Source organism: Crocodylus siamensis, chromosome 11, assembly GCF_052110815.1.
Source record: "Crocodylus siamensis isolate JL-2025a chromosome 11, ASM5211081v1, whole genome shotgun sequence".
NCBI lineage: Eukaryota > Metazoa > Chordata > Crocodylia > Crocodylidae > Crocodylus > Crocodylus siamensis.
This window is the reverse complement of record NC_143405.1, coordinates 51605778-51626459: the sequence shown is the minus strand read 5'-3', so window position 1 is coordinate 51626459 and position 20682 is coordinate 51605778. Positions and strand designations below refer to the sequence as shown.

Genomic DNA, 20682 nt, shown 5'->3' with positions numbered 1-20682 from the left:
CTCAGCTACATCCTGGATATGGGCTCCTGGCAGGCAGCAGGCCTCTTGGGCTAAGGGGCTGGGGTGGCAGATTGCTCAAGAGTACTTCTCAGTACTCCTCAAGAGGGAGTTTCCCATGATGACCAGTCTGCATTTCTTCTTAGGTGTGGTTGCTGTTTGCCTTTTTTTCTCAGGTGCATGAGCTGGTGGTTCTGCTGACTCTACTGATGCTGTAAGGAGCTTATGCCTGTTGTGGAGATCCGGGGTGGTGGTGAGGAGTTTGTGCATGTTGTGGAGATCCAGGGGGGTGGTGACCCTGGCACTGTGTGCACTGGGGCCAGAGACAACCTTTGTCCAAGCGATCCCTGGCTGGACATTATAGGAGCTCCTCTTGTCAGCCTGTATCCTGTCAGCCAACCTTGCTCTTCCCTGTTCTTTCTTCTGGTGAAGAGCCTGGCAGTAAGAGCCAATCTCCACTTTGCCACGCCTGATGTTAGTCTCAGTCTCTGCACTGTAGTCTGGAGCTCCCCTGTCCACTACTCTACAGACTCCAATGTGGAGCAAACCTCACAAGGGGAGGTGTCATTGTACCTGATCTCATGTGCCTGCAGACATGCCAAGCAGCCCCAACAGCAGAGAGCCAGGGGATAATACAGTCTTTAGAATTCAAAGCTATTAGAAGGTGGCAGGCAATAATGTAATCTTTTCTTTCAAATTCTGATGCCTTCGTCTTATCACTTGTCATCTTTATCTAATTTCCTCTTTCTTTCCTTTGGAAGAAGAGATACTTTATTAAGAACACCGATCATACTTTGCTACAAATGATACACATATGAAAAAGGCTTCATTCTAATGCACTGCTTATATCTGTCCTGTTAGACAGATCTGTCAAAGCATTCCTGTCATTTTCACGTTAGCAGCATGCATTCGAGCCAAGAATGATGCATTAACAGCTCTTATTGGGATGTCAAAATCACTTTGCTTCCTCTTGGCTGACTGAATAGCACAGGAACAGGGGACTGAATAAAAGAACCTTCCCTGTTGACGTCACCAGCCTAAATGCAGCTCAGTATGATGGTACCGGACACTAACTGCTATCTAGTTGTTTCTGATTGCTTCTGCAAAGTGTGTTGGATGCTCCAGTTGTCCACATCACTGTGAAGACCCCTGCTAATAACCTCAGCCAAGATACAGTTGCTATCAAACATACAGGACTAGTGTTTGAAAATACTCTTATCCGTGATGAGGAGGACCTTAGTTCTCAGGTGGTCCCATTTATTTCAGTTATCCTAATTACAGGAGAAGGTATTAGAGCCTGGTCCTCACATGGCACCTGTGGCAGGCTCATGGCATCCAAGTGGCCAGTCTGCAGGGAAATTGCTAGGAGGGAGCCTGAAGAGTGGCCTGGGCCCTGGAGAGTTCCTAGAATAAAAGGAGCACCTTAGCTGCAGCTTGGGGGAGGAAGAAAGAGGGAGCACCAAGCCCCCATGGGAGTTACCCACAGGATAACGCTTCCAGAGCCCAGCCTGCAGGACAAACCCTTTGCGGGGCCTGGGAACACACATACCCGTGGCAGTAGAGCTGGGGATCCTTCCTGAAGTTCAGAAGAAGTTGCAGATGGCTGGAAATCTGTGAGGGAGAGAGCAGGTATCGGAGCAGTAGCTGTGACTGGTGAGGCATGCCTGATCAAGCAACCACTTGCTCACCGTGATGCTGACAGGTACTCTGAGAGCAGTTGGGATGGAATGGGGCCCATCTGAGAAGGACTTGTAGGACCCACTGAGAGAGGGAACTTGTTGGGTGCACTCATGGCTCTATGCATCGTGTATGAGTGTGCCTGGAGTCAGAAATTCCTGCAAAGGCAGTGCCATCCTCGCAGGGCCCAAGTGAGTATGAGGAAACATCTCATGAAGCGGTGCACCATGTAGCTGAGCGCCAACAGGTCTAAAGCCCCGGCCCACCCGGAGCGTACCCGCACCTGGGGAAGTGTGTGGGAGCTGGGTAAAGCACATTCTGCTGAGCCTAGAGTGTGGGACTGAAGTGGTTAGAGGCAAGTAGCATTGCTGCCCTGTTCACCTGCACCATCAGGGCATTTTGTATTCAGTTATAGTTAAACTGTACATTTGTTACGGCAGGAGAGCCTGGCCATATTCCTGCAAAGAACAGTGTGGGCAGGAGTTCTTAGGGAGGCAATGACACCAGCATCCCGCTCCACAGCTGATCAGCCCAAAGCAGACCACCTGAGTGGAAAGGGGTGAGGTGCAGGGGAGGAGGAGCCTTGCAGAAGAAAGACCAGTGTAGACCTCAGGGTAAAGAAAAAGAAACATTGAACAACACCTCCAGGTAACCTTATACAAGCCCAAGTTGTGGCAGGCAAGTAGGCCCCAGGGTAGCACCCAGGTGGGCAGGACATGCTGGTGTGGTGCTGCAGGCGTAGGCCTGCCACAGCACTGTACCTTCATATAGTGCTTTACGTATGAAGGTAAAATCTGTGCTGTGCCAAAAAAGGCTACAATATAAAACGTGTTCTCTGGCTTCAAGCAAGGATGAGAAGCATTCAGGACATAGTCTTGTGTGATATTATTATTCATATTTTCTAAACACCTTGCCCAGGACTTTCACAGAGGAAACTGGGGCAATGCAACTATAAATGTAACTTACCAACCAAAAATGATTTAAAAAGATTTTTCTGAATAATGCACAGAATTTGAGCCACTTCTTAAATTTCAGTACCAGGACTTGTATTTAAAGTCCCTTTCAGTTTTGCCACGAAGGATTCAAGAGGAATGTAACAGTGATATTTTCTTTTTTAACAGCAATAAAACCAAATACCTACTTCTCAGTAACAAAGTTCCATTTGGCACCTGCAGAGAATAAGTTATTGCAGATAGGAGCATGTGGTTATGGAACTGGTCAGATCATTTGGTTTTTCTCAGTCTAACCTCTTCAATAGGCCTCTTTTCCTTGAAGAACTAAGTACTTGAATCACATTAAGTAATATCTTTTCCATTGTAATTCCTTAATGTAAGAAAGATGTTGACTTTTTTTTTTTTTTTTTTGGTCTTTTTTACTTTATATTGTGAGACCTCACAGGCAAAGAGCTTTTTCTTTAGTGTGATTTAAATACTTCGGCTCTTTAACAACAATACTTAAGGCTCAACTCTATTCTTCCTCATTTATCTACTTGTCCATCCAGTTCCTATTCTGGCACCAATTACTGTAGTATCAAATCTCTTTGCAAGAGGAGATAATGAATATCACTACAGGCCACCGGTCTCTCTTTCTTCCTTGCTTCTCCTGATGCAGATCAAACTCAGATTATTTTATTTCTTCTTTCTCTCTCTTTTCTTGCCTACAGTCATTTTTTCCTCCCTGCTCTGAAAAAGGAGTGAGATTTTTCTTTACTTTAAAGGCTGTCTCATTTGCAGGCATTCTAATATCTTCTGGGTATCAATTCTTTACAGGCAGCCATGACATCCAACACTTTGCTTTTTAGGCTGACAGCTTCCCTTTAATTTTTTCCCCAAACCTTACATTTGTCCTATATGGAACCAACATAGTAGGCAGGGATATCCTGAAAGGCCATGGTGATTATGGGCTGCTGCTTTCTGGATTGACTGAATTTTTTTAATGCTGGAGGTCTCAAGTCTGAGAGAGTTTTACTTGCATAGATGAGGGCACAAAAGCACCTTGGCATTTACCTATGCTCCAAAGTGCAAAACTGAACTCAACCTTAACTACGAAACCCTAATAGGTGCCTCCAGAATCTGGTATTTTGTAGACATTAACTGGGGGTATGACTACACTGCAAAAAATGTAGTATATTGTTACCATTGGTGGGCATACCCAGCTAGCTTACGTTAAAACAGCTGTAAGCACAAAGTAAAACTTGGGTTAACAGCTCAAGGGCTGTCCACTGAAGGAGTAGTTTATGTTGCAGTGAAATAGGCACAGCTGAGTGAGCAGTGTAGCTGTAGCAGCATGGAGGTTAGTGTGGGCTCACTGTATTTACCCACATTTTTGGGCAGGTTTTCCAGCCCATGATAAGCTCCATGCAGCTCTGGTTACATTGTTGGAGGGATATAAGCTAGTTTTTCAACACAAGCTTGGGTATGTTCAAATAAGCTGCAATCTAGGAGTCTACTCCTAGACTTGTACTTGGGATTCTAACCTAAAATAAAATGCTTGTCTTCATGCCTGTTTTAATATCAGTTGGCTGGGTTTACCTCCGTTAGCTAAGCGAAGAACACCTGTTTCTCTTGTAGCCCAGACAAGTCCTAACTCTTCCAATACTACTGGGTGTATCTACATATGCCATTAGTGCACAGCAGTAAACTGTGGTGCTTATTGCTCTGCAGTTTATTGCTCCCAGGAAGTTCCCGGGCACGTGATTTACACATGCACCTGGACCTCAGCACACTGAACTGGGTTGGAGCAGCCTGAGCTGGCAGAGAGCCTTGAAGGGGGTCAGCCCACCAGCCCCGGGCTGCTCTGGCTGGGTTCAACATGCTGCAGAGGGGCTGGCTGGGGCAATAGGGTGCTTCAGCATGGGGGCTAGCCAGCAGGTGGCCCCAGCATAGAAACATCCTCATGCTCCAGCCAGCCCCTCCAGTACACTGCTGCACACAAAAAAAAACCTCTGCAACAGGACAGGACTTGTATTGACCTATGGCTTTCAGAACCACTCTAACTAAAGTGCCCGCCCCTGAAGCATGTGTAAAAACACCCCAAAACCTTTTGCCTTCAAATTGAAGCTCACTCTGCCAAACTTTTCCTGTACCTTTGAGAGATTCTTTTGTTTTCAGCAACTTGTAAAACAAACAAACAGGGAATCAAACTTGTTTTCATAATTTTTTCTGGGGGTGATTGATTCAGGGTTTTAGAAGATTGCCTTATAAATATAAGGCCAAACAGAAAGTATGGACTGATGCCTAAATAATCTCAAATTTCAATGAAAATCTGTTTCAGATGTTTAATGTTATCAGATTATGTCTGGTTTAATATTATCAGAGGATCAACTGCTGCAGTATTACTGGAGTTGTGTTGCTTTGTTGTGCTTAGAATAATCAAGCTCATTTCAGTCCAATTTAATCCACTCCAGTAGGGGGAATTCTTCTCCTTGATTTTTTGTACCAACCTGTAGTTTGAAACTTATGTCTCAAGTTTTCATTCTTTCTTGTAAAAGGGATCATGAATATTCAAGGTTTAGTAAAACAGAATAAAAATTGTTTTTATATGGCACCTTTTGTACTTGAGGTACAGCAAAATGCTTTCCTTCACAGAATAAAATTATTCTTTCAGTGCCAAGACAGAATGTGAGCAAATGGAGCAGGCATTATGTACTTGGAAATGATTGCTTTGAAATCAACCTGTACGTCACACAACACAAAAACAGCTTTCTTTTGGTGTTTGCTTGTATTCTTGAAGAAAAATAACTACAAAAAAAGATAAAAAGCACATCCAGAAATGAAGGCATTTTGCAAAGTTCAGAAAACCCTGTTTTTTGTTGTTTTTTCTTAAAATCTCCCGATCCATTTACACTGTATGAAATATAAGACAAAACAGCTGTAAATTAATCAGTGCAAACATCCTGGGTTTATACATCTTGGGTAGGTATAGCTTATTATTATTTCCTTTGGGCCAGATCCTTAGGCTCATGTAAGTTTTATACACATTCATGTATATAATAATTTATTCAACGATATGTGCATGCTCAATAATTTTATGCTTAGAGTTACAATAAAAGGCATATTTTGTGTGTCTGTTTGCAGATGAGGTATTAATATATAATCTTAGTACCCCTGGTCTCCGTGTGACCATTCAGAGCATCTGATGAAGTAGACTGTAGCCTATGAAAGTTCTTATATCTCTGAACAAGGTAGTCTATAAGGTGTCACCCTGCTCTGCCTTCTGCCTCACTTATTTGGGGAAGCATCACAGGAAGAGTCGTACACACCATGCACCCTTCACTAAAACCATCCTGCAATTATCAGCAAATTGGGTGCTTGCATTTAATCCTTGTTTTAGACATGAAGAGCAATACATTCAACTAGCAATTCCTGATGATGAACAAGGAGCGGAGAAGACTGAAGGAAGCTTGCTTGATTCCGATCCAGAAAGGACTGATAAGCAACTGTTCTACGTGTCCACAGGAGACAAGATAAGATATAATGGTTTTAAACTGCAATTAGGGAGATTTAGGCTGACTGTTAGGAAGAACGTTCCAGTTCTTGACCATCTTCAGAGATAGAAGAGATTCCCTAGGGAGGTTGGCACCTCCATCATTGGAAAATTTTAAGTGTAGATCAGACAAATATTGCTGGTTTACACAGCAGCAATCCTGTCTGGAGCAAGGAAGAGGCTTAGATGATCTCCTGAGCCCTATTTCTCTATGTTCTATATTTTGATATGTTCTATGTCCACAGCGCACAGTGCTGACTACAGGGCTGAACACAACCTGGCCTTTCAGCCCATGCATCTTTGAGATTATGCTCTGACCACCACAAAAACCCATCACCTTTGAGAGACCTAGGAAAGGAAAGATTCTGACCTACTGCATGCTTGGGAGACAATCCCTACACACCTGCTTTCCAGTACATAGCAGTACAGAGTATGACTGCATCCCTAATGCAGCCCTGGTAAGCCAATGTTAATGAGAGAGGAAATATAGCGGCAGCAATGTAAAGTAAAAAAGGGGGGAAAAAAAGAAAGGAGGATGGGAGAGGAAAAGTACAAACAGTGTCCCCGTGGATATTTCCATATTTATTTGGAAGCTTGGGGAGTGCAATGGCATTGCTTTCATGTTGGCTTCAGTTAATCTGAGTGAATCATAGTTTCATAGTTTCATAGTTTCATAGTAGCTAGAGTCGGAAGGGACCTAGGTAGATCATCTAGTCCGACCCCCTGCCTTAGCAGGAAAGAGCACCGGGGTCAGATGACCCCGGCAAGGTGCTCATCTAACTTCCTTTTAAAAATCCCCAGGCTAGGAGCCTGCACCACTTCCCCTGGAAGCTGGTTCCAGGCCCTAGCCACCCTGACTGTGAAGTAGCGCCTCCTAATATCTAATCTAAACTTACCCTCCGCCAGTTTGTGACCGTTATTCCTGGTCACTCCTGGCAGTGCACGGGGGAACAGGGACTCCCCCAATACCTGCTGATCCCCCCTGACCAGTTTGTAGCAGGCCACAAGGTCCCCCCTTAGCCTTCTCTTGTGGAGGCTAAACAGGTTCAGGTCCCGTAGCCTATCCTCATAAGGCCTGCCCTGCTGACCCCTGATCATACGAGTGGCCCTCCTCTGAACTCTTTCCATATCGTCCACGTCCCTCTTGAAGTGTGGCGCCCAGAACTGGACGCAGTACTCCAGCTGCGGCCTGACCAGTGCCGCATAGAGGGGGAGGATCACCTCCCTGGACCTGCTCGAGATGCATCTGTGGATGCATGATAGGGTACGATTGGCCTTCTTGACTGCCTCCCCACACTGCCGGCCCATGTTCATCGTGGAGTCAATGACGACTCCAAGATCCTTTTCCGCCTCCGTGCTGGCAAGAGGAGAGTTCCCCAACCTGTAAGTGTGGTGCCGGTTCTTCCTCCCCATGTGCAACACCTTGCACTTATCAGTGTTAAACCCCATCCTATTCTCATCCGCCCACCGTTGCAACCTGTCAAGGTCAGCTTGTAGCCTATTGCATCCTTCTAGTGCACCCACATCCCCCCACATCTTAGTGTCATCAGCAAACTTGAACAGGGTGCTTTCTACCCCCTCATCCAAGTCACTGATGAAGATGTTGAACAGTGCAGGCCCGAGGACCGAGCCCTGCGGAACCCCACTGCCCACATCCTTCCAGGTCGAGAAGAACCCATCCACTACCACCCTCTGGGTGCGGCCCTCCAACCAGTTGGCGACCCATTTGACCGTGTGGGCATCGACACCACAGTCTCTCAGCTTTTTGATGAGGACAGGGTGAGAGACAGTGTCGAAAGCCTTCCGGAAGTCCAAAAAGACTACATCCACAGCAACCCCTGCGTCTAATGATTTGGTGACCTGATCGTAAAAGGCCACCAGGTTGGTCTGACAAGACCTGCCACTGATGAACCCATGTTGGTTGCCCCTGAGCATGCATTCCCCCGCAAGGCCCTCCTGGATGTGTGCCAGGATAATTTTTTCAAAGAGCTTACCCGGGATTGAGGTCAGACTAACTGGCCTGTAATTTCCCGGGTCCTCTTTTTTTCCCTTTTTGAAGATAGGGACCACATTGGCCCTCTTCCAGTCCTCCGGCACCTCGCCAGAGCACCACGAATGCTCATAGAGCCGTGCCAGGGGTCCCGCAATGACCTCAGCCAGTTCCTGTAGAACCCTAGGGTGAAGATCGTCCGGACCAGCGGACTTGAACACGTCCAGCTTCTCCAGAAGTACCCTAACTAACTCCTCGCTAACCCTTGGCCCAGGCGTGTCTCTCTCGGGGCCCGAGGGGGGCCCAGCAGGGAGGTGGCTGAACTGGTCCCTACTTAGGAAGACAGAGGCAAAGAAATCGTTAAATATGTTAGCTTTGTCATCTGGTGTGATGACTAAGTTGCCCATCGTGTCCTGCAGGGGCCCCACATTACCCGGGACCCTCTTTTTACCCCCTATGTATTTGAAGAAGGACTTCTTATTGTCCTTAATCCGGGAAGCTAGTCCTATCTCCAACTCTGCCTTGGCCCTCCTGACTGCCCCCCTACATCCTCGGGCGACTATAACATAGTCCTTCTTGGCGATGACCCCATCTCTCCATTGGGTATATGCCTCCCTTTTAGCAAGGAGACATTCCCGGATGCTCTTAGTGAGCCATGGGGGTTTATGTGCCCTCCTGCTCCCTTTGACCCTTGTTGGGATTACCTCCCTTTGGGCATGGAGGATCGTCTCCTTAAGGAGCAACCACTCACCTTCGACATCTGATTCCCTTCCCCTCTGGGTCCTCAGCGCTTCCCCAACTATCCTCCTTAGCTTGTTGAAGTCAGCCCTCCTAAAGTCTAGGGCTGTTGCCTTGCTGCAGCCCTTTGCCACCTTACGCTGGATGGTGAATTCCAGCAAGCGATGATCACTGTCTCCCAGGTGGCCCATCACCCGCAGCCCCCTCACCAGGTCATCACCCGTGGCCAGCACTAGGTCCAACAAGGCGTCTCCCCTGGTGGGACTGTGCACCTCCTGGGTTAGATGGAGGTCCTGCAGTCTGGCTAAGAACCGACGTGAGCGATCAGACTTGGCTGACTGCTCCTCCCAGCAGATGTCTGGGAAGTTTAGGTCCCCCATGATGACCACATCCTTAGCCCTCACTGCCTCTGTAAGCTGACCTAAGAATTCCAGGTCGAGCTCTTCTCCCTGGTTGGGAGGTCTATAATAGACTCCCACCGTTAAGTCTCTCTCCCCTGGACTGCCTTTTACTCTAACCCAGAGCACCTCAGAGTGCCCCCCCTCTACCCCCATGCTAATTAACGAGGAAGTATATTCCTCCTTGATGTAGAGTGCTACTCCTCCACCTTTCCTTCCTATCCTGTCCTTCCTGTATAGCCTATAGCCCTTGACACTCACCGCCCAGTCATGCGATGAGTCCCACCACGTTTCTGTGATCCCTACTATGTCAGGGCTGGTGACAGCTAGGAGGAGGGCGAGTTCCTCCTGCTTCTTCCCCATACTTCGAGCATTCGTGTAGAGGCATTTGAGGCCTTCAGCGGTTGTGCCCACTGACCCCCTAGTCACAGCAATGCCCCGTCCCCTATCGCTTACCTGTTTCTCCGTTTTGACCATTGGTCTGGGCTCGCTGGCTGTTGCTGGGCCTGGTATCTCATCGTCTCCTCCGCCCTCATCTTCCCCCTCCCCCGACGAGCCTAGTTTAAAGCCCGCCGAAGGAGGTTCACCAACCTGGAAGAGAACACACGCTTACCTTTAGGGGAAAGGTGGAGCCCATCCCATCCCAGCATGTCTCTCATCACGATGTGCCGGTCATGGCTGAGGAAGCCAAAGCCCGCCTCGAAGCACCATTCCTGTAGCCTCCAGTTGGTCTCCGCAATGCACATCTCGTGACGTCTGCCGCGTCCGCTCACTGGCAGGATGGAAGAGAAGACCGCCTGTGCGCCCATCTCCCTCAGCACGCCTCCCAGAGCATGGTAGTCCTCCATCAGGCGATCAGGGGCTCTCCTGGCCGCATCGTTAGTACCCACATGGACAAGGACCATGGGGTAATAATCGGAGGGCTGGATGATGGACTGGAGCATCCCCTTCACATCCTGAATCTTCGCTCCGGGCAGGCAGTATACCTCACGTGCTGAGGGATCCTGGCGACAGATGGGGCCCTCCGTACCTCTCAGGATGGAGTCACCAATCACGATGACGCGACGCTTCCTCCTCTTAGGCCTCTTGACTCCCGCCGCCCGCACAGGACATTGTGTGCACAAAGTCTCCTCCCTGGAATCTTCCACTGCTCCCTCCTCCTCCAGGGCTGCCAGGACCTCATATCTGTTCTCCAGATGGACAGGAGGAACTGGTGCCGCAACATGGTTAATAGCTCTGGCGCGGGAGACTGTCTGCCACTCAGCGGTGGAGGGCTCATCCCGGTCTGCCCTCTCCTCTGTTGTATCACCCTGCAGAGAAAGAAAATACCTATCAATTTCCTCCTCTGCCTCACGGATTCCCCTCAGCCTGCTAACCTCCTCCAGGAGCTCCTGCACCCGCTCCTCCAGGGTCCTAAGGCGGATACCTACAGGACAGGTGCAGGAGTCCCCAGTCCCTGCCCCCCCAGACCTTGCCAGGCAGTTCCCGCAGGCCAGGGGGTTGGAGGACGGCAGCCCCCCCGAGGGCTCTGTCTGGGTGGAGGCCTCGGACAAGCCCCGGGAAGGCCGCGCCCCCCGGGCAGGGGCCCTGGCAGAACTCCGTGTCGACACCATCGCAGGAGTTGCTGCCCTTACTAGCAGAGCAGGGGTCAGCCTCTGGGCCCCGCCTGCTCGCCCGCCGGCGCGAACGCCGCCGCAAACACCGGCGCGCTCTTACAGACCGCGCCTGTTTGCGCGCTCTGTTCGCGCGGCTCGGGAGCGCGGCTCCCTACCGGCTCAGCTAAGAGGGACCCGGGGGGCTTCCCCTCCGGATCCGGCTCAGCTGCGCCGGCCCCTCAGTCCCTCAGCCCCACTTACCTTAGGGGGATCAGCTGCTGCTGGCCCCTCAGCTGCTCCGCTCGCCGCCGCCGCTTCTACTGCTGCACTCTCCTCCGCTCCGGGTCCAGAAAGGAGGCACACGTGTGGGAAGGACCCACGTGCGCCTGAGTCCCTCTTCTCCCCGCTGCTCCTGACCTCCAAGTGGCGGAAGCTACGTCAAACCGCCGTTTATAAAGGAGGCGGTTTGAATTACCCGCCGCTGCCTTACCCACCAATCAGGCGCTCCGGTGTCACCGGAAGTGCCTGTCAATGATCCCGCCCCCTGAGCACCCCCACTGGGGAGGATCTGGTGAGACTGGAGCCTGCTCCCCTAGGCTAGTCCCGGGGGCACTCCCTGGCTTGGGGGACAACCCCCTAGCCCTCACCAGTTTGCGCGCTCTGTTCGCGCGGCTCGGGAGCGCGGCTCCCTACCGGCTCAGCTAAGAGGGACCCGGGGGGCTTCCCCTCCGGATCCGGCTCAGCTGCGCCGGCCCCTCAGTCCCTCAGCCCCACTTACCTTAGGGGGATCAGCTGCTGCTGGCCCCTCAGCTGCTCCGCTCGCCGCCGCCGCTTCTACTGCTGCACTCTCCTCCGCTCCGGGTCCAGAAAGGAGGCACACGTGTGGGAAGGACCCACGTGCGCCTGAGTCCCTCTTCTCCCCGCTGCTCCTGACCTCCAAGTGGCGGAAGCTACGTCAAACCGCCGTTTATAAAGGAGGCGGTTTGAATTACCCGCCGCTGCCTTACCCACCAATCAGGCGCTCCGGTGTCACCGGAAGTGCCTGTCAATGATCCCGCCCCCTGAGCACCCCCACTGGGGAGGATCTGGTGAGACTGGAGCCTGCTCCCCTAGGCTAGTCCCGGGGGCACTCCCTGGCTTGGGGGACAACCCCCTAGCCCTCACCAGTTTGCGCGCTCTGTTCGCGCGGCTCGGGAGCGCGGCTCCCTACCGGCTCAGCTAAGAGGGACCCGGGGGGCTTCCCCTCCGGATCCGGCTCAGCTGCGCCGGCCCCTCAGTCCCTCAGCCCCACTTACCTTAGGGGGATCAGCTGCTGCTGGCCCCTCAGCTGCTCCGCTCGCCGCCGCCGCTTCTACTGCTGCACTCTCCTCCGCTCCGGGTCCAGAAAGGAGGCACACGTGTGGGAAGGACCCACGTGCGCCTGAGTCCCTCTTCTCCCCGCTGCTCCTGACCTCCAAGTGGCGGAAGCTACGTCAAACCGCCGTTTATAAAGGAGGCGGTTTGAATTACCCGCCGCTGCCTTACCCACCAATCAGGCGCTCCGGTGTCACCGGAAGTGCCTGTCAATGATCCCGCCCCCTGAGCACCCCCACTGGGGAGGATCTGGTGAGACTGGAGCCTGCTCCCCTAGGCTAGTCCCGGGGGCACTCCCTGGCTTGGGGGACAACCCCCTAGCCCTCACCAGTTTGCGCGCTCTGTTCGCGCGGCTCGGGAGCGCGGCTCCCTACCGGCTCAGCTAAGAGGGACCCGGGGGGCTTCCCCTCCGGATCCGGCTCAGCTGCGCCGGCCCCTCAGTCCCTCAGCCCCACTTACCTTAGGGGGATCAGCTGCTGCTGGCCCCTCAGCTGCTCCGCTCGCCGCCGCCGCTTCTACTGCTGCACTCTCCTCCGCTCCGGGTCCAGAAAGGAGGCACACGTGTGGGAAGGACACACGTGCGCCTGAGTCCCTCTTCTCCCCGCTGCTCCTGACCTCCAAGTATTATTCATATTATTCATTATCATTATTCATATATCATATTAACTGTGGTTCCATGAAAACCCCCCGTTTTTAGCATTGAATCTGCTACTCGACAGAGCACACTGCAAAAGTTGACAAATGCTGCTCAAGTCAAATACTGCCTGTTTCAGTTCCTCCCTATGATCAGGGAAGGAAACTGACATATTTCACCCCTCCCCCCACCCACAACTCATTCACATGATATGACTTCCAAGGCCGCTTGCCTCATTCACTTCCCTACCTCAAATTTAATTATACAACGGAGAAGACAGATTACAAAGCTGAAAATCTTTTTCCGGCTCATAATTCCAAGGTAAATAGAGTACATTTTCCTGAATGGCTGTAGAACTGTTTCCAAGTCAGCCTCTTGCTCATGAGTGATTAAAATATACAATCTTTTTTTTCATGCTTTCAGGCTGAGCTTGCTACCCTGAACTGCATATGGAGCACAGCTACATACCATGAACTCACAACAAAAATACCACAATATAACATGCCTGTTACTGTTTCATGACTGCTATCATTTATCAGCTTGTCACACTGAAGAAGTTTTCTCCCTTTTGCATAAAGTCAGCTGGAGTAGGTAAGAAAAAATACCTCTGAGATCTATAAGAATGTGCCCAAGTACAGGTAAATACTATGAGGTATTTAAAACTTTGTTGGATGTACTGCTCAGTAGTACACAAAGACATGGTATGCATAAGGTTTTGGAGCCTGGACTAAGTTCCCTAAGATAGTTTTAACTCTCATGTATATGCTCTTATTTTACCACCTTTACGCTTGTTGAGTGGTACGTTGTTCTCCTGAGAAAAGGATTCAAAACGTGACCCTCTGATCAGAGGGCCAGATTAGGAAGTGACAACTATGCTAACTGCAGTGTGGCTGCAGCATTTTTCTACCATATCTGTTGCAAATAAAAAACTGCTAATATTTTCAAACTCCTGCACTTATGGCAAAACATTATTCAGAATGATAAGCTTTTCTTCCCTGGTACCACCCTTTTGTATAGCAAATATTGGAAACCCCCCAGGAAAGTTTTAGCCATACACCTTGCCCTGTTGCCTCAATGTTCTGACACACCAGGGTTATTGCTGCTGAATGAATCCATTCTGGATTCATTTAATCACCATCTTAATATAGATTATTTAATCAAATTAATTGATAATCATTATTACAGTGCAGCTCTGAGGCTTTAACTGGGGCTCCATTTTGTTGAGCATCACAGATATATGCAGTAAAAAGACAGCTATTGCCCTTACAGTTTTGGTCAATGTTGTATGCAAGAGCAGGTGAAGGAAGGATCCAGTAACAACAGTTCAAGCATGTTCAGAGAAACTAACCTCCGAGTATATTTTAAACTGGGGAACAATAGCTGCTGCAGAAAGTAATTCACTGTGCTTCCTTTTAACACATGAAGAGCCCGTCAAAGAATAGAATACAGTGAAGAGCTGCAGTGCTACAGCTATTTGCAAGTAAGCAGACAGTTATGAAAAATGCTCACCCTGTTGTTTGTTTTTACTGTCTTTCATTTTGGACTCAGCCTCTCTACTAGTTCTGCGGAAGAATTAAGCAAAGTATACGGGACCTAAATCCACACTGTCTTGGAATAATATGTGAACCAAACAAGTTAGATGCACTGGGCTGGCTCACTGGTCACTCCACAGCTACCATCAGTCCAACAGCTATGTGAGCAAATGTGGCTTTAATTCGCCTCTACTCCTTGACTGGTTTCTGCTCAATGATCAGTTCTTGCCTGGCTGTCTGGTCATATAAACAGCTGGGGATCCCTGGGGATGTCCTCTATTCTGTTCAGGTTCTTATCCTGTAGTGTCCTCTACTTGTAGTACCTGGGTACCTGACCTTAGTGGCTAAGCTGAAGGCCTGGAGACAGTGTGCACAGAAGTACTATGCTACCTGGAGATTCCTTTGAAAGTCTGTGGCATGCTGCTAAGCCAGACTTACATGGAAAAATACAAACCAGCTGGAAAGTAGTTGGGGGAGAAGGATAATCTCTCTCTCTTTCTAGGAGTCAAAAGCAGCCTGAATGTCCACAACCTTGTTATTGCAAAGCAACTTCAATGAGTTGCTAGAGATTAATAAAACAATGCTCAGGTGCTCTGGAAAAAAGAAAATATAATTGTTGGATTTGAAAAAGGCACTGGGAAGAACAGTCAAAAGCACTCCTTGGTAGCTGGTTGAACCTGAACTTTAGATCTTCTGCCAACAGCTGCATGAAGCAGAGGCAACTGGAATTAACACTGTTTCAGATACCCCAAGGAAGAGACAAGAAATTGTGCCTGCAGGAAATACAGGCTGCGCCCCCTGAAAAGGTTAATAGGCTTTAGTAGCTGGCTGGAGAGCAGTTTCTCCGGCTGACGCAAATGAAGGAGGCGGTACCTTGTTCCCTCCTGTCTTGCCTCTGTGAGATAATGAGCTTGGGGGAACATTTGGCATACACTGTTCAAGGCAGCCACTGATTTTCTAATAATGCGCCCAAGCTATTTCCTGATTTCCTAATAAACACTTCCCAGGGAAGGTGACTGGAGAAAGTTTATTCAGTCTCCTTGGAGGGACAATAAAACTGACCCCCTTTGGACTTTTTCCAGTATCTCCTTCTTCAAATGAGAGAAAGGACTGTTGGACTTTTAGCCCCAGCACCACAGAGTGAGAGAGCTGGAATTAAGCTGAGGATGATTCCCACTATTAGAACTGGGTAGAAAAAGCCTCTCAAGCATCTAGCCCTTTCAGTGTCAGAGGCAGGATGCCAAGCTATCTGGGCTCCTGATCTGTTCCAGTAGATACTACAACCTTGTCAGAAACACTGCATAGCATAGAGAAGAGAGAAGCGGGACTGTGGCCTGAATGGCCCCAACTTACCTTCCTTTGAGCATCAGAGACTTTAATTACTCTTCTTCCCTCTGCACAGCAGGCAGTGATCAGCTGCTCAGGAAATAGCCTGTTTCTTCACTGAAGGAGAGCAGGAAAAATGAAATGCAGAGTTCTGGTTAAGGAAAGAGAAGGAGGAGAAGTGATTTATGCAGTATTATAAATAGGAAATAGATGCTCCCAGGGCTGAGCAGCAGTATTAGTTTGACCAGATAGTTCAGCAGAGCTTTCCTTTTCTAACCTCAGTCCTGGGACATTGTATCGTACAAGGCAGGGCTGATGGTACAGCAGCCAACATTTTCGGGTGTACCGCTGATTTGGGATACCAAAAGCAACACAATTTAAAAATGAATTTCAGGAATTCATGAGAAATGAGAATCTCTGTAGAGATCAGTCCCCATTTTTTCTCTAGCTGGATACCCAAAATCAGAGTTGTTACTTCGCACACCCCACATTCTCCACTTTGGTACCAACAAGAATTCCAGTAACAAAAACTGTCTATGATGTATAGGTACCTCATTTGAATGATCTGTAATGCCTCTTTCACTCATATGATGGTAACATTGTCTTCAACCTTCTTTTTAGCCTGCATTGTCACCTTAATATTGTCACAAATCTCAGATCCGTTGACTTCCACCCCACAGAGATAATTTGTGATAGTTAATTTCCCATAATCCTTTCCCATTGACCAAACAAAAAATAATGGGGAATGCTTTGCAAACTTCTGTCTCACAATTATATATTTATAAGTGAAAAAATCTTTGTTGCAGCTAAATATATTTCTTGTTCCCCCATCACTTATTAATTATAATAACTTTTCTTCCAATCACACTGGACCAAACAGCAATGCCTGACAGTGTGTAGGGGCGGGGGTTGTTGGCATCGAGCTGAGAGTCCAGAGACCTAGTACTTTGCTATTTACTTACTATCTGACCAGTTATTAACAACTATAGGTTCAATTTTCTCATCTATGAAACAAGAATAATACCTCTTACCACCCATATAAAGAAAGCACTTAGCTATGGATGGGAAGGCCATATACAGCTGCTTATTATTATCACTATACTATTTTTATACATATGGTTGCACTCTGAGAGTGCTCAAAGGCCTCAATAAGCAAGACATTGTACACAAACAGGTCCTGCACCCAAGAGGTTGCATTCTACATCCACAATGAAAGGTTGGGAGAATAAAGATCTTTCTAAATCTCTCTGTGTCTCTAAATCTCCGCTGCTCTTTACTGTCGAAAATAACATAGAGCAGTGGCAATTACAGTGAAAACCTAATCAGGAAGTTGATTTGCAGTTCAGAGAAACAGCTCGTTAGCAAAATTGGATGGTGCATCCAGCTGCCTGTAATTTGACTGAACATTTATGAGATTCTATCTACAAACACGTTTCCCTTTAACAGCACCATACAGTATAAAACTCAACATGCATCTTCTATGTGGAGACTGTGAGCTAATAAAATTACAGAACAAGTGGATTTATGATACAACTGAAGTGTTTACAGCTCAACAAGCAATGCATGTTACTCAACAACTAATAAAGATCTGTCTATTTTGGAGACAATACAGATTTTTTAATCATGCAGATAAAGACATGCTGATTACACAGTGTCTGCAAAGGCACAATAGAGACTGAAGGGAATCCCACAGTACTCTCTAGGCTTCATGTTCAGCGCTGCAGAGCTTTCCATTTCAAGACTTCAGGAAGATTTATATCCTGGATCTGGTCATGTTTTGTGACAAGAGAAGGTGCCAGAAGAAGGCTCCTTTTCAAATTATTTTAGGGGATCTTTCATATTTAGAATTAGTGTAAAAATGATCTTAGGCTCTAGGGATTGCCAAATTGCTATGGGACAGCCTGCCCTTTTTCTGTCAATGCTTTCCATGTATAGGATAAATACTGTGACTACAGTGAACTGAGAGCAACTGTATATAACTGTGCCACTGCCTTTTGTTATGTGGAACGTGGCATATTTTCTTGTGCAGTTGGTTCTTTCTGCAGCTGAAGTAACAGAACATTTTCTGGCTGCCCCTCAAGCCAAATGCTACTGAAGCCCCACATCTGTAAGCTGGATCCAAAGCTGCCGTCGGCCAGATCCAACCTGTGGGCTGCAGGTTGCCAACTCTAACTCTAGATGACTTAATAGGGATTGTCCATCTGTGATTTCTACTAAATACAATAGGAGTTACAAGTGCTGAGAGGCACCTGTGAAAATCAGGCCCTTTGTTTCTGTGATACATTTCAAAATCCAAGTCTTGTTGTTATGCTGCAGAACGTTGCTACACAGGAGCCCAAGGAGGGCTTCAGTGAGAAAGTTTCATCTTGTTGATTCCCATACGACATACTACAGAGAAATAGTCTGTTCCAGTCACATTATGTTCTAATTTTACTTTGTCTCCAGTAGCTAATCAATAACTCTCCATCAGGTTTGTCACGTTGAGGTAATCAATCCTAGCATGGATAATCAGCACTTGAATTGAGTTGCACTGCAACTCATTAGGCCCTGGAAGTAAATTAACATCCCGGAATGTTTCAATCACAACTAGGAGCTGTGCTGAAGAAAACTAATTATTAACTTATTTTTAGAAAGAAAATAGCTATTTTTGGCAAAATGGAAATTCCCACAGGACACATCCATGGTGATGAATTTTCTGTCCAAAGCTTAGAAATTGTATTTTGTGTTTTTTCAGCTGTGTCTCTTAATCAGTTTAGACTAGAAATGAGATAGAAGTTACTAATGAGCAGAGAAGTGAGAGTCTGGAGTAGCCATTCAATAACTCTGGTGATGTTGGCTTCACAGTGGAGCAGTACAGACACCCCGCTTCAGTGCTACGTTCCAATATAGGTAAATAAGGTGTCTCAAACAGGTACTAATACAACTTAACCCCTTCTAAGGCAACCTCACAGGCCCTAAATGATGTAAAAGTACCCTTGAGTAGATGTGAATACAGATCTATGACATGAGAATGTCTTCATAGCACATGAAGCTGCTATGCTAATGAAGGCAGGCTCCACGAACACAGCCACCGTTTTTCCTTTAGAGATTGATTTGTTTTAGCTAATGAAACAGGATAAACCAAATGCTATCAGAAGTAAAAGTTTACATGCAGTGTAATGGGACAAGCACTGTTCCATTCATTTTTAGACTTAAGGGCTCGGTTTTAAATTATACAGGGTTTCCTCAGAAGACCACACTGGTTTCCCTCCTGCCGTCTGGATGAGAGATCATTTCATAATTGGTGAGAAAAGGTTAGGGTTTTTGATCTGGCTTTTTGATCCAAGCTGGGGAGGCCCTTGGGCTCCACAGGCAGGACCTTGCTTTCATGGCTTTTAGAGAGAAGGCAGGTATTCCCTGGAGCTATCTGGAGATCTCAAGGTCTTATGATGGCACCTGCCAGTCTAAAGACCATGTCCATGCTACAGAATATAATGATGGCTGAACACAGTTGCCAACCATTGTATTAAGTGTTGCAATACTGAGCACAGTGTGTCTTAGTCTCTAGTCACCACTAAATGCTAGACTTAGTTTAAAGGATCCTGCCTTGCCTTTATATACCATAGCTCATCTTCTTTGTTCCATAGCCTCTAAACCTAGAGCTTGTGGGGTGGAGGGAGCCTCAATAAATGTGGACACTTCTCATAATGATAAAGACCAAAACAGGATTCATATGAATATTCATAAGACAGAAAGCTGGCTATTCATGCTAGTGGTATAGTGTGATCATGTTTTGCTGCAGGTGCTATCACTTGATCTTTCCACTTCTGTTACCATTCAAGAGAAATGCCACAAAACCTTGTAACCAAGAATCTTATCATTGCACCATCATGCTGGGCATATGTCAGAACGAATGCTGTCAAACAGCAACGCATGGTTGTGTCAGTCATTTTATTTCATATGCATATTTTCACCATGCCTTCTTTTCTCATCCTCAAAGAAGCTGGGATTCTAAAACTGAATTGAAGTGGCCAGCACCAAGAAAATCAAATTATAAAATATATTCTTGGAGTATAACCCAGGGCAGAACAAAATATGTCTGCTTCCACTGAAATGTTTGAGTGTCCTGGGAAAACATATTCACATGGAAGGCAGTGCTAGCTGGGAAGAAGGGATTTTCCTTTGATCAGTAGCTGAAAAAGATAAACAATATTGAACAGCAATAATATGAGATAACTCCAGTTCAGCACATGTTGCTGGAGTGCATGATATATAGGAAAATGGGATGAACAGAAGGAAGAAAGCTATAGCTCTGGCTATACTGATTTTAAAGTAGCTGCTCACCAGCCCAAAAATAGCACTGCCTTAGTTACGTCCTTTGGCTGGCATAGGTTTATTCTCCAACACAAAACTTGGGCAAATCATCAAGCCAAGCAGGTGGTGCCCACCCAAAGACCCCCAACCCTTCTATCCCCCTAATTCAGATACCTTAAGAATCTGTCCTTTTCTCCTGCTTACTCTCCTTTTATAGAAAACACCTATTTACTTTCCAGCTAGCTTGAACAATTGTACAGAGCTCACTGGTCCCTGGCCTATAAAGGGATAGGCCACCCTGTTACAATGCTCTTTCTGAGCTGTCCCAACATGGAGAAGTAGTTTGGGTGCAGAGAATTAGGTATAAGCTTCACTTTCAGGAAATCTTTGGAGTCAATTCCCAGATGCACACATTTACTGTAAGAAAAGATAATGATCTGAAAACTTAGGAGGGAACAACACTATATTTAATAAATGTATTGAAGAAGAGTGGCCTGAAGTGTGCTAAACAAGAACAGGCACCTGTGCCCCATTTCAGATTATAATATCAAGACATAGCTCATACAACATCCTTCACTACTTGGTTGCTGGTAACATGAGCTGATAATGAATGAAAGAGATGCAGTCCACATCTACACAAGATGCTAAGTGTGAAGGAGCCTAA

General features: G+C 47.4%; 1 protein-coding gene across 1 annotated transcript in view; it reads right to left on the bottom strand.

The window, feature by feature from the left end:
• Positions 1 to 800: 800 nt before the first annotated feature.
• Positions 801 to 20682, bottom strand: part of LOC149855871 (uncharacterized) — a 45551-nt gene continuing 25669 nt past the window's right edge. The window contains exons 2-7 of the mRNA XM_090021149.1: positions 12176 to 12347; positions 11659 to 11814; positions 11142 to 11297; positions 9899 to 10595; positions 1547 to 1608; positions 801 to 1401 (exon numbers count right to left, since the gene is read on the bottom strand). Coding sequence (XP_089877275.1) covers positions 1360 to 1401; positions 1547 to 1608; positions 9899 to 10595; positions 11142 to 11297; positions 11659 to 11814; positions 12176 to 12347 — 1285 coding nt within the window. The 3' untranslated portion in view covers positions 801 to 1359. The remainder of the gene's footprint in view (positions 1402 to 1546; positions 1609 to 9898; positions 10596 to 11141; positions 11298 to 11658; positions 11815 to 12175; positions 12348 to 20682) is intronic.